We start from the raw sequence: 14884 nt of genomic DNA on the forward strand, positions 1-14884 counted from the left end.
AACAAATATTTATAAATTACTTTTTTTGTAGTAGTAGTTAAATGTAAAATTGTAAAAATACTTAATTTATAAAATCCAAAACAACAACCTTCTTTACATCTATATGGTGAATGTTTCTATAGAGGCTATTCATGACATGTCTATTTCAACCATAGGATATTACATTACACATTATAACTAATTAACACTTTGTGCATTTTTTTCATTGAAAGACTTTTTCTTACCCCATATTGGTGTAGGAATATTCCTTGTGAGCCTACACTAAAACCCCTCCCCCTCTCTACAACTTGGGATGCTAGGCCCACCTTATGGTATTATCACAGCACCCCTTATGTCTTTGTCTCCATCCACACCTCTTTGCTGGCCCCATGCCTCAAACTCATCAGGATCCTGTGGTTTATTTTTTTAATTTTTTAAAATTCACCTTGGGGCCAGGATCAACCCCAAGGTAGGAAGACTTGGAAATAATTATTCACCTCCTGTACATCTTTCATCAACTTTGTTCGGATGATCTCAACCAAAATTGTGGACACTGCTGCGTGCCATGACTGGTCTGTAGCATAGTCCAAATGATGTTCTCTGATATAAGCATGCTAAATTCTCTCCTGCATGCTTTCCAATGGTGCAGGAACCGATCACATATGAACCATGTGTTCTGCAATAACCTGCTCCTGTAGTAATTGCATTTCGCAGAGGTTTTCACTATCCGCACACACAAGTATGCCTTAATAATACCACTGACCACAACGGAAGTGGGTCAACTCATACCCCAGTTCCTGATGTTTTCAGTACAGCCATCTCTGGAGATCCGGGATCAGTGACAGTGATCCATCTGTCTTTTGTTAATTGATCCCATCCTTCTACCATCTGTAAGAGATATTATTACAACTTACTGCTCAAATATAACAATTTTTCAAATGAAGAGTGCTCAATTTGTTACAATAAACTAATTAAGTTTTTTTTGTTTCTAATATTTTATTTAGAAAATACAATGCAACAAAATATTTTATTTTGCACGGTATTTTAACTTTTTTGGCTCTTTTATACTTATGAAAAATTTTTACGAGTTGCTTAAAAAAACAGATGACTATGAATGGAAATGACAAAAAATAACACAAAATAATAATATACAAATATTAAAATGGAATAATTATAATAGAAATAGAAGTTATTTATTATTAGGAAAAGCTGTCATAATCATTTGGAAACAATTCATACTACAGAAAACTCCTTGTCAGGTTTAAGAGTACAGAAGTGATGATAATTAAGTATAACATACATGTTATACTCCGCCAGCCTCCGTGGCATCTCGGCCTTTCATTTGGAGGCCCCAGGTTCGAATCCCAGTCAGGCATGGTACATGCTACATTTGTCATTCATCTCATCCTCTGAAGCAATACATAATGATGATCCCAGAGGTTAAAAAGAAGAAAAAACATACATGTTTATATTTATCAAATCATGCATAACTCATTACTATTAACCATAACTTGTTATTGTTACTCTTTTACTTCAACTGGATAAAACATGCGATTTAGTCTGAGCTACACTTTTAATATATTAATAATATTTTAACATTTCAGGTTCTCCTAGTAGCACAGCATTTGATGAAGTTACAGTAAGAGAACCAATATCAAGAACAGTTAATGTAGTAGGTAAACCAGAAGATAAAGTTCATCAATATACAGTACAAATACGAGCAGCAGAAGAACCATCTACATCCCACACCAAAGACAGAGATTCAAAATTACCAAATCTAAGTAAAGGAAGTAAAAGAAGTCCAAGAAGTTCCTCTGATAGTTCTGATATTAATCTTCCAGGAATACCGATGTCAAGTCCTGTTACATCACCCACATCAACAAAATCTAGAAGTCCAACATTTTCTGAAATAGCTATGCAACAAAGTGAAAGTTTACCACAATTACATTCTAATAAAAGATCAATATTAACAAATAGTAAAATAAAATCATCTGCTAAAAAATATATAACAACTAAAAAAGAACAAAAAGAATTAACTATTTGTTCACCACCTACTTCTGAACAAGGATATAATTATTTACATCTTCCATCACCTCCTTCTGAAATCCAGTCAAGTGAGTAATGGTAAAATAATCTCTATATATAATAAGCTAAGAAAAGATGACAGACGGTTTTGCACCGTTCATCATATATCATCATAAATCCCTGTAAATGCGATATTTCTGGATAGGGAATTACTCCCAACTATGCACCAAACAGATTTAAGATGAAAAAGTGAAAAAATTATTGAAATAACAAAAAAGTAAGTTAAAATTTGTTTCACTGCATCCATTAATGTGTCCAATCATTAAAGAACTTGATCTTTCCACAACTGGATATTACTGCTTAATTTCTATCAAGTATAACAATCTGTAAATTAAATATTAGGTAAGTTATGAAAACGAAGGTTTTTTTAATAAAACAGTACAACTGGTTACACTAAAATTAAACAAGGCAGGGTGCATACTGCTGGCATTTATTGGTAAGTAATGAATACAGAAGTTGAATTATTTAAAACATATGTAAAAGGTAATGTGAAAAGTTAGCAAATTGCAATTGGAATAGTAAAACAACTTTATTCTAACAACTTCTGGATTAGTAACCAAGAATATTTGTAGAAGTCTAAAAGTAAAGGATTTTAAAAAAATCTTCAGATACAAATGCAATAACAATTATTTAAATTTGTACTACACATTTCTTTAATGTTAAGTTCTCCATAAAAATTTAAACCAAACCGTAATATTTTTAAATACTAATATTATTTATTCAAATAAATTTAAGTTAGCGATCTAATAATAATTCAAATTAAATTACTTTAGGATCACCAAACACTCCCTGTCAGGAATTATCATCAATCACAGCTAGTTCCTCAACAGGTGATTCACAATCAGAAAGCCCAGTTTTGCCATCAATTAAATGGCCAATGCGACAGGTTCAACGTAGACATGTACATCGATATAACCGGATTGATACAGGACGTCAACAAGTACCTACAGCTACTCATCCTGTAGTACACAATTCAGGTAAATATTACTTACCTTATTCATAATTGTCATGGTTTTAACACAATTACTGCTACCAAGTTTTGAAATCAGTTATTATAAATAAGAAGATATTATGTAATATAATTTTATAATTACTTTATTTTTGTATTTCATAAAAAAATAATTCTTATAATCAGAAAATATTTAATATTATGGAAATACTTGTACACTTAGTAAATATTTACTTAAATGTTATGTAAAATTAATGAAACATTAAATACATCTGGTTAGGTTAGAAGTTACTTTAGGTTAGGTTTTATTCATAGACCAAACAATTAATATTATTTTAGTAAACTTTATGTCTAATTTAACCTCATTACTTTTGTTTCTCTTTAGCAGAAACATGCTGGACCGTAACAGTTGCAGGTAATAGTGGAAACCCTGAACAACCTCCTCCAGATGTTGAAATGAGACTATCATTCCAATCAAACCAAAAACAACAACAACAACCACCACCACCACCGCCGCCACCATCAGTACCTCAGCAACATTTTATCCAAGCACCACACAGTAATACTTTATCACACAGTCACATGAGTCATGAAACCAAAGAAAGAAAGCTGAGAAGAGCAATACAAGAACCTAACACACCAACACCACTTCAACCATGTTGGTCACTCACTGTGAAAAATAAGAACCAAGGTAATGTATTACATCTTACCTTGATAATGTAATATAAAGTCAAATTATTTGTCCTTAGCAAAACATTTCAACTACATATTTACAATTTAACTCCATTGAAGAAATGGATGAAAATTTAAGAATTTTTTATCCAGGAAAAGATTACTCCTAAAGGATCTAAAGGAGTACCACTCTGATAAAAACAACAAATGAAATAAGAACAAGATTTCTATCAAAATCATTTCCTAAAGGGAGTAGAAGTTAATAACACATTTTATTTACCACTGTGTAATGAAGAAAGTATAGAAATAAAATAATAATAATAATAAGCATGTCTGAGAATTTATATATAATAAAGAAATTTTTTATAAAAATTTCTGTAACAAAATAGGGGTGGTTCATTGATCTACAAAATAAATTTTCTTACAGAATATTCTATATACTAAGTATACTACATACATTAGGTATCTGATTGACAAGTGTTTCTAGAAATTAATTATTAATAATTAATTCTTTTAATTAATAATTAATGCCAGAAAAAGGCGACAACATGAAATAAATGAGATATTTAATTAAAATGAAAAATGCAGTTGTCATCCTATTAACAAATTTAAATACAGTATTATAATTAACAGATTACAAGATAACTGAATTAATATATTTACTGATGATATTTGGTGTTACTAGTTGGTGAGCATTATTATCTTAAGTTATGGTTAATGGTAGAAAGTAACAGTGGAAGTCTTGGAGAGGATCTATAGACAATTCTATAAATCTAAATCTCAGCGCGAGTTAATAAAACCTTTCTTAGCTCTTCATCAGGGTAGCCAGAAAGTATTATCATCATTTGTCACTCAGTTTTTAAATGTAAATGTTCCATTAGTAAATCGTTTAATATCACATAAAGGTGGCTACTTTTAAAATAAATTAATAAAAACCTCACAAAAGGTTTTATTCACATCAAAAATGTTCAGCTTCAAGGATGTTGATTTTCTATTGATATTTACTTTTTTTGAAAAACTATCCAAGCATAACTGAAAATCTTTTGATGAAGCAAATATTCAGTTAAATTTGTTCAGAAATGATAAAAAATCATTTTTCTGTCATTTTCTTAGAAACAAAATTTTCTGAGTAGTGGAAGATATAGTGATATTAATATTTCATGGAATAATGGAATAATAAAAATTTCAGTGGAACAATGATTTTGCTTCCTGAAAAACTACAACTGGAATAATTATAACAACTGTAAAATACCAAAAATCCTTAAATTTTATTCCCATCACCTTCAACTTTCAAGAAATACATTTTTATATATATATATATATATATATATTTTTTTTTGTTAATTGATACAGGAGATGCAGAATGATGCTTCACAAAATGTAATAAATAAATAATAAAAAGCAATGTTGGTAATACTATTTTTTTTATTCTCAGCTTCAAAGAATAGAATCTTCTGGAGTGATAGATAAATATAACTTCATCAGCTTTGATTATTACCACTGAATGTCAGTGTTTCAACATGTCTTCACAAAAGTGTCTAAATAACAGCAATGGTTTTTGTTATGTTTGTGTACAATTTATGTTGAAATTTCACAGGACAATGACTTAAGTACAATTAATTAAGAAAGCATACAAACTTTATTTCGGTTGCTCAATTGGAGACAAAGACAAACCATGGGGCCCACATATGTGCTTGTACAAAGGACCTTAGAGCATGGCTTACTGGAAAAAGAAACTAAATACCTATGATCTAGAGGGAACAACCCCATCATGATCATGTTTCACACTATTACTTTTGTCTCGTACAGGTTGCTGGGCATACATCCAAAACAAAACATGTAACCACATATCCCAATATACCATCAGCTTTGATACCTGTATCACATGAAAACTTAACTATTCTGAAAAGGCCAACAGAAGATGAGCTCCAGAGAGAAGGATCAGAGAATTTAGAAATGAACCAACTTACTAAAAATGCTGAGGGCTATTTGCCATCAGTATCAGGTCCACACCTAATTTCTCAGATGGAACTGAATGATCTAATTTTTGATCTTGATTTACCTAAAAAGAAAGCAGAGCTCCTAGCTTCTAGACTACAGGAATGGCATCTACCGCAGAAAAATGTCAAAACATCTGTTTATTGCAATCATGAAAAACATTTACTACAGTTGTTTTCTTCAAAAGATAATATGGTCTTTTGCACATATATTGATAAAATTATGAAATATCTGGGATGTGAACATAAACCAGAACAATGGCGTCTGTTTATAGATGCTTCCAAGGCAAATTTGAAAGGAGTTGAATATATAGAAAATGTGCTTGCAACTGTACCTGTTTTCTATGCTATAAATATGAGGAAGTTGTATGAGACAATGAAACTTCTACTTGATTCTGTGAAAAAGTCATAGCACTGCTTGCCGGAATGCAGCTTGGTTATACAAAGCATATCTGTTATCTATGTGAGTTTGATAGCAGAGCAAAAACATCCCATTACACTGTGAAAGAATGGCCTATGCATGAACACTATGAACTTGGGACAAAGAACATTTTACATGAACCACTTGTATATCCACACAAAGAATTCTTGCCTCCACTATCAAACTTGATTTGATGGAAAGCTATGTGAAGTTCATGAATCAAGAACAAAAGGGATTCCAATACAAACAGGAGAGATTTCCTAAAATCAGTGATGCCAAAATCAAGGAAGGTAGACTCTTCATTGGGCCTCAGATAAGAGATCTAATGAAAGATGTACATTTTGATGCGCTGCTTCATGGAACAGAATGGGAAGCTTGGAAAACATTCAAATCAGTTGTCAATAACTTTATTGTAAAAGAGAAAAGCACCTAATTACAAGGAGGTAATTGCCAATATGATTTAGGCATATAGAAATATTGGATGTAAAATATCTATAAAGATGCATTTTCTGCATAGCCATGTAAATTTTTTCCAAGAAACTTGTAGATGTTAGCGATGGTCATGGTGATTGATTTCACCTGGAAATCTCAAATCTCAAACACATCATTACCAAGAAAAATGGATACCATCAATGGTTGCAGACTATTTTTGGCAGCTGATAAGAGATACTATATACACATACAAGAGGAAAACATACGCAAAAAAACATTCAGCTAGGCATGTAGAATTAAAAATTCCAGTTCAGTTTATAGATGTAAATTTTTCAATTTTTGTACCTTAAAATAATGTAAAAAGAGTATAGTCAACTTCATTTTCTTTTTAAACTAATCAAATACTTTTTAATTTATATATCAACAAAAAAAACTTTTACTGTATTGTTTTAATATTGTAACCTCCCAAAATTATTAGCCTTTACTTTTAAAAATACTGGTAAATTCAGTAAAAATTAAATTTACTATTTCTCTCAACCCTTATGTGATAGAATATTTTTGAAAACAGATTTTAATTCAGGAGATAAAAATCTATAAGAGACACATATTTTCATTAAGGAAGCAGAAAAAAAATTGAAATCTGTTCCACAGTGTAATTAAACATAATACAAGACAATGGCTTTGTTTTTGCTTTATGAAAAATTATTTTATAATATGCAAATCTATAATGGTAATATCCTTCAAAAATGTTAAAACAAATACACAAAATAGATCTATGTAATTCATCATACAGTCAGCTATTTTACAGCTGAAAATTCGCTATGAAAATGACAAGTTACAGTAAAATTATTCATTCACATATTATAACAGTAAGTTTGGATTTATATTTTAGTTGAAGTAAATGATCTGACAATCTCATTGCATCTCAGCCACCAGTTTAACTTTATACAAACTTCTGTTCAGGAAACAGAAATTATGATCAGCCGTATAGGCAGAATCATCTTCCTGCTAAGTTCTAGTATGAAGTGGCTGGCTTGTTGGCTACTGAAAGTTATGAATGGTGTCTCAGGTTAAATCAGGGAGAGATACCACGGAAGAAAGGATGGAAGAAAAGGAAAGCAGAAAGTTAATGGAACTGATGATCAATATGGAAAATCTCTGATCAAAGTAGTTTCAATGTACTGTTTTGTCCAGGACTAGTAAGTTAAAGTTAAGCTCAGTTTAACTAAGTAATATTTACTCATTTTTTCAGTGATTTTTTAAAAAAAGCAGATCTAGAGGGAGAAACTGAAACTTTTCAAAGGGTCTGAGATGCTCTTCAAAGTAAATTTAACTAAGAAAAATCAATATCAAATACATTACTATTTCTCTTTATTTATGAGTAACATAATAAATATTATAGATTACCATTCCTCTATTCTTAATTTGAAGCTCTAATGGAAACTGTAAAAAGGTTCAAATTTAGAATTTAATTTCTCAAGCCTTTACACTGATCCCGGTTCTTCTCCCAAATAACTTTCTAAACCTCGTTAAGTAAAAAAAAAAAATCAAAAATTATTAAAGAAATAAAATTTAAATCTAGGCAATACTGGAGCTTAGCAAAAGGCCTAGCAAACTGGTTAGTGATCATTATACCAATATTTCATCCAACTAGTGTCCAGTTTGATTCCCATCAAGGGCCAGATATTTTTTATTATCTCTTTATTATAACCTTAAATGATTATGTCTCTGGTACTGCCTAAAATAATGAAATAAATACATTACACATTTATTATGTTATACCGCATTAGGATAACAAACCTCTACATCATTTTCTACAAAAAGCTGATTTTAACATCAATTTTAATAAAATTAATCATTTCACAGGTGAAGATAAAGAGGAAAGAAGAGGTCATCATGAAAGAAGTTCAAAAAGATCAACCAAGGTAAAAAAATGGGTTAATTTTTATCACAATATACAAGTACAGTACTAAAAAAAATATATTTTACATAGCACTCAATAAATTAGCATATCAAAGAAAAATACAGCATAATTCTTTGGAATAATATTTTCCATCGCTGGTTTAAATATATTCATCCAGCTAATCCAGACCTAATGATTCTCAACTTTTTCTTTCTTTTTTTTCCTGTTTAGCCTCTGGTAATTACTGTTTAGATAATATTTCAGAGGGTGATATGTATGAGTGTAAATGAAGTGTAGTCTTGTACAGTCTAAGTTCAACCATTCCTGAGATGTGTGGTTAATCGAAACCCAACCACCAAAGAACACCAGTATTCACGATCTAGTATTCAAATCCATATAAGAGTAACTGCCTTTACTAGGACTTGAACGCTGGAACTCTTGACTTCCAAATCAGCTGATTTGGGAAGACGAGTTCAACACTAGACAAACCCGGTGGGGTTTCATGATACTCAACCAGCCAATTTGCCTCTATTTTGATAAGTTGTAGACCAATAGATGATTTTAATCCATTAAAATTTCGACTAATATTTATTAAAAACACTCATATTAGTTTGGTAAAATTTTTAAAAAATATTAATAATAATAAATTCATCCTATTAGAAAACATTTAGCAATTACTTCATGGAATATAATTCATTCTGGAGTTACACTATCACAAACTCATATACATACAATGATGATTGCCAGTGTATATACATAATTTCCTTCTCCTGTTAGGTAACAAATTAAATAAATATGATAAAAATCTATACATATAATAGGATAGACATTAATAGGAATGTAGCCTTTGTTTTCCAGAAAAGATACCAATGTGATGGAGAAGAAAGAAACGAAGAAGAGAAAAGACAATTCTCCTTCATTTGGCCCAAGGTTGAAGAGATCTTAGAACATGGTCCAATAAGGAAACCGAGGTAAAAATAATTTGGTTTTAAGCAAAATTTAACTTTGGTAATGAAAATTATACCATCTAATTTTAGATGGCTTCAAAAGACATTCTTATTGTTATAAAATACTGTACTTTCTTTTCACTGAATTGAACCCTCTGTAGAATGACCCTACATAGTCATTCAGTTTTGAAGAAATGCTAACACAAATAAATTAATGAAAGATAACAAATGTTATGCAATAATAGAATATTATATGCTACTAACTAAAATCTACTATTAACAATCATTCAGCATGTTATTTCAGAAAAAAGAGAAAATATTTCAAAATCATCAATTAATTAAATAAGCTGATATCTGAAAAAAAATATATCCGTGATGAAATCGATCTCATAGTTATACATAAAATTGTAATTGCTGATAAATATAACATTAATCACACCACGCAAAGAATGATACTTCTTATCATCAGTGTATGTTGTGACTAACTTTGTTACATGACTGGCCCAATCACACTCAGATACTTGCTTTGATTGTATTATAAGAATGGCTATGCATATTTTGTAATGTACATGCCAATTTTATCTGATAACTTGCCAATTTATATGCCGTATTAAATCTGATAAACGTAACATATTAAACAAAGGAGTTATTGAAATAATTTAGAAAACAGGACAAGAACAAAACTTCTCCCAACATCTAAAACTACACGGCTATTTTGATTGTTAAACAATCTGGCTCTTTTTTTGGAATCTGACAGTCACTTTTTTCAATTTTTCTTCCAAATCAGTGGGTATTTGCAGAAAAATTATAAATATAATCTAACCAAATTTAACCTGTGCTCACTAGTTAAGCTTCCAAAAAAGTACAACTATCATGAAACAGAGGAAAAAATACATAAGAAAACAAATAAAAAAAATTAAATGAAAGAAAGATAAAAAAATAATTGCTGTAAGTAAAAGCTATATTAACAAATGTTGTCACTACACATTTAAAACAGAAAATGCAGTCATTCCAAAAACTTGCAAATTATTGAAACCTCAATTCTTCCTAATTTTTTTGGAGTAAATTTGTGTTTCTTAAGAGTCTATGATGATTATTGTTTTAACGATCGAAGTAGCCATACAGTTTTGAATTTTGAGTGGAATTTTTGTAGAATTGTTTTTGAGTATAATCTTGTTTTCTAGGTTAAAGTAGATCATAGATAATCAGATATACTGTTTGATCACATATAAGTAAGTTTCTTCAATACTTTTATGTTAATCCTATAAACTGCACAATCTTCAACATTACTAATTAAACATTTGCCTACATTAGAGTTCTGAAAATAACTTAAATTTTAAAAGCTAGTCATATTTTAAATTAGTTTAATAAAAATGTTATCACACTTTTACAAGAGATATATAACCAAAAGTGAAGTATAATATTTTGAGAAAATTACTAGGAATAAGATTGACAGAAGTGTGTGAATTAATGATTGAGAATGTGTGGAGCAAAGAAAACAAGATGTGATTAATGTTCTCTTTTCAGATGATCAATAGACATGACTAAGAATTTTAAATTAAATTTTTTATAACAGTTAAAAATAATTACTTTAATAGTATGTAAAATTTGTAAACATAATAGAATAACAAAATTTCCTAACCCAGAAATAAAAATTCCAAGCAGACCACATGGCAGAATGCTATCTGTTTGTTTACTTTTATATCAGTTACGTTTTATGACAGGATGCCAAAAGTTGTATGTCGACTGTTTTAACACAAGTACTGTAAGTCGAGCTCATCCTACATTTGGAGCAATAAATATAATATGGCTAATCACATCTACAGGTTACAACACCACTTTTTAGGTATTACATAAGTCGAATTAGAACTTTATGTAACCATGTTAAAACAATCCTTCAAAACCCTCAAGAAATTTTACTTAAACCAATTTATGTAAAACAATACACAAAAATCAGATAGGGTTGTCTATCTAAATAGGTTAATAAAAATGTAATAAATCTACTTATAATTTTCAGAAATTGTGGCATTTTAATAATTTGTAACAAAATGTTTTTATCTGAACAATAAACAAAAGAACATGACTAATGTAGAATTAGATAGATCTTACAAATTGATCTTGAATTGTAATCATGATCTAATCTGCTAACTATAGTGTAAAACATTTGGACATCTCATCAGGAATGAAACAATTTGATTAGTCAATTCAGGGCTAATGCATCCATTGTCATAAGAAGCCACCTGGTTATCTTTAAACTGAGTGAATACCGGAAAATGTATGGAAAGTGGTATGAAATGTATGGAAAGTCGTTGAGAAATAATCCTCAACAATGTCCTGCTTGTTGCCACTTAACCACCTTATACTTAACCCATAGAACTGAGGATTTAATGTTACATGCTTATAAAATTCAAGTAGTGCAACAACTCCACCTATGTGATTTGAATCATTTGAGTGACTTTTGCAGGCAACTGCTGCAAGTAATAGAAGAAACATAGCAATTGCTGGATCACCTGCTAATGTCCGATGAAGCATATTTTCATCTAAATGGACAATTAATAGGCAGAACTTCAAATATTTTCTGACACTTCAGAGATCCATGCATGTTGCAAGAGAAATCACTGCACAGTGAAGAGGTTACAGTATGGTGTGGTGTTTGTATTTGGAGTGATTGGACCATATTTTTTTGAGAATGCTAATGATCAATCTGTTACAGTCACATCATATTGCTATGTAGTGCTACTGTGAACCAACAAAATTTGCTATTTTTAATTAATGAATTTCATCAACATCGTGTCGACACATGCCTGGTGTGGTTCCAACAGGATGGCACTACTGCCCATACAGTACAAAAAGTTCCATGGCAGTCATCTGGGAAATTTTTCCCCAACATGGCATCTCCCATTTCAGAGATGTTGCATGACCTCCCTGCTCACCTGATTTATTAGCGTGCAATTTTTTTCCTTTGGGGCCATTTGAAAGAGAAGGTTTAAAACAACAGACTTCACATTATACAGGATCTGAAAGATTTCATCAGAGAAGAGATTCATGTAATTTCAGTGGATTGGCTGAGGAAAGTCATGGACGTGCAGAGAAGCGCCTTATGAAAGGCACATTAGATGGTGGTCACTTGACCCATATTATCTTCAAAATGTGAGTTGAAAACCAAATACTTATTCTTGTTCTTTACAACGCTGTACTTAGTATTTTTTTGCAATTAAGATATTCATTTTCAAGTTTTAAATTGTTTCTGCTCCACCTGTATTACTGCTAATTGATGTTTCTTATTTAAGCATGCTTGTCCTCAGTATTAAATATTTATTATGCTTACTTACGTAAATTTTATTTGAAATATAATATTCAAAAATTGGAGTCACAACATGTTTTCAAGATATAGGAATGGATGTCAAATTGTTGTATGGTGCATGAAAATGTTAATTATGTACAGTAAAGTAGACTAATATGTACTGAATTAGAGATTGTTACTTTTCCATACATTTATGTTTACAAATATGATACCTTACCTACAAATAATAATAATAATAAATAAAAATATTTATAAAAAATAAATACCTTAAATCAAATGAAAAAATTTACCAGAAATTTGAGAAAAAAAATGTACAAAAAAAGATTAAGCTTTTACAGACAAAAACAATTTTTTTTTTCTTTTAAAAAAAGAAAGGCAGCAAATTAACAAAAAGGATCTTTAGTTATATTTTTAAATTAAAAACTAGAAATAACTGGTCTCAAGAAACAAAAATCTAAAGGAATTAAATATTAAATAAGAAGAAATTTTAGACCAAAATAATTTCAGAATTGAAATAAAATATATTAAGAAAAACAAATTGGAAAAATAGGAAGAAGATTTTCCCGAACGAGAAACGAAGTTAGTCAGAGAATGAAAATACTGGCAGAAAAAAACAAGATGCAAATTAAAGTGTTTTTTCAATGTGATTCACAGATGGTGCAAATGAAAAAAAAAAAATCAATCAAATTACAAACGAGAATCATTTTTAATAACTTCTGTTTAAATGCTTCTGCTTTATTAGACTTTTAAAAGATCTTCCGACTCATTTATTTAAAGTTATATAAAATATTTTCTTTTACAAAAGCCATTGATACAATGTAGATTAGTAATATTTAAAATAATACTAATATAAAATTTAATTTAAATCTTAAATTTTTGAAATTACAAATGAGATTTTATAATAAAAATTTTTTTAATTAAATATTCAAATCAATACACACAGAACATTTTCACCAAACACAATGCCCCTATAATTGGAGTAACACACCTGTCATTCCTAACATGAGCTGTGTAATGTACAAACATTTTAATCTGAATGAAGTGTTCTATTAATAATACTGCATTAACAACGGTAAATATTTTAACTTAAGTATTTTTTTTACAGCATAAATTCTGTACAATGGAACAGTGATATTCAAGAATTATCCGTCACAGGTTTAGCAATAACACCAGAAAAAAAACCAAGAGTACCAACGATGAGCGAACGTGATATAACAAGAGTCCATTATTCTAGGACGAGATTATTCTGACAGTGACTATCAGTCTATTAAGAAAGAAGCTTAATGGAATAGTTCATATAAGTGCCTATGAACCCATGCACAATAATACTAATAAAAAATAATAATTTAAATAAAACCATCAGTGCCTGATTTAATAACATAACCTACACTTTAGCTGAAAGGAAATTAGAAAATTAAAAATCTAGTCAATAAATGAGATGCTTTATAATAATAAATTAATAACTAATTAATTATGTATTTAAATGTTAATTTTGTAAATTATTTTATTCATTGTAATAATATTTAAATAAATATTTATAATAACTTTTAATTTGTTTTCCTGATTTTTAATAAGCATTAACCTGACTGAATAACAATAATTGTAATGTTAGAAACATATTGCTTATACATGTTATTAAAAAAAAAAGAGCATAAGTAAACAAGATCTGTAATTTCAATTTTACTTCAAGTACTATAATAAAAATTAAAAATACAATAGTAAAAAGTTATCAAGCACATCCAATTTTTTTTTTTCTATCTATGATGTGCCAAGTTTAAAAAAGAAGAATGTAGAACAGTCTTTAAATAGACCACAGTACAACTGAAGATGCAATTTGTAAAATCTTTGCCTGGTGTGAGCCAGCAAAAAATCGTTCTTTTGACTGTCACTGGTAGTACTGAATTTTGGTGTCACTGAATGTTGTACTACTGTTTAAATTAGGTTTTTTTGATGTATTGGAAGGATGTCTTATATATTGTGTTTGTTCATTTTGAATGCTACTTTTATAGGTTTTTGTCAAGTTTTATACTTCTAAAGTATGTCTAATTTGCATTTTTTTTACTGTTTTTGTATAACACTGTCATATTGTTTGTGTTTGAGGATGTGTAATTTGTTTTCAATGGGATGGAATGTAAGTGGTTTTAATGATAAAGTAACATATGCTTTCATATAATTATTGTATGGTTTAGAAAAGC

General features: G+C 29.6%; 1 protein-coding gene across 2 annotated transcripts in view; it reads left to right on the plus strand.

The window, feature by feature from the left end:
* LOC142327735 (uncharacterized) overlaps positions 1 to 14240 on the plus strand; it is a 34652-nt gene extending 20412 nt beyond the window's left edge. The window contains exons 4-9 of one of the 2 annotated variants that reach the window (XM_075371025.1): positions 1584 to 2093; positions 2838 to 3041; positions 3399 to 3704; positions 8402 to 8460; positions 9283 to 9409; positions 13795 to 13934. In XM_075371025.1, coding sequence (XP_075227140.1) covers positions 1584 to 2093; positions 2838 to 3041; positions 3399 to 3704; positions 8402 to 8460; positions 9283 to 9384 — 1181 coding nt within the window. In that variant the 3' untranslated portion in view covers positions 9385 to 9409; positions 13795 to 13934. Of the gene's footprint in view, positions 1 to 1583; positions 2094 to 2837; positions 3042 to 3398; positions 3705 to 8401; positions 8461 to 9282; positions 9410 to 13794 lie in introns of both variants that reach the window. The other variant, XM_075371024.1, reaches the window with a different exon arrangement.
* Positions 14241 to 14884: the final 644 nt, after the last annotated feature.

This window comes from Lycorma delicatula, chromosome 7, assembly GCF_047948215.1.
Source record: "Lycorma delicatula isolate Av1 chromosome 7, ASM4794821v1, whole genome shotgun sequence".
Classification (NCBI taxonomy): domain Eukaryota; kingdom Metazoa; phylum Arthropoda; class Insecta; order Hemiptera; family Fulgoridae; genus Lycorma; species Lycorma delicatula.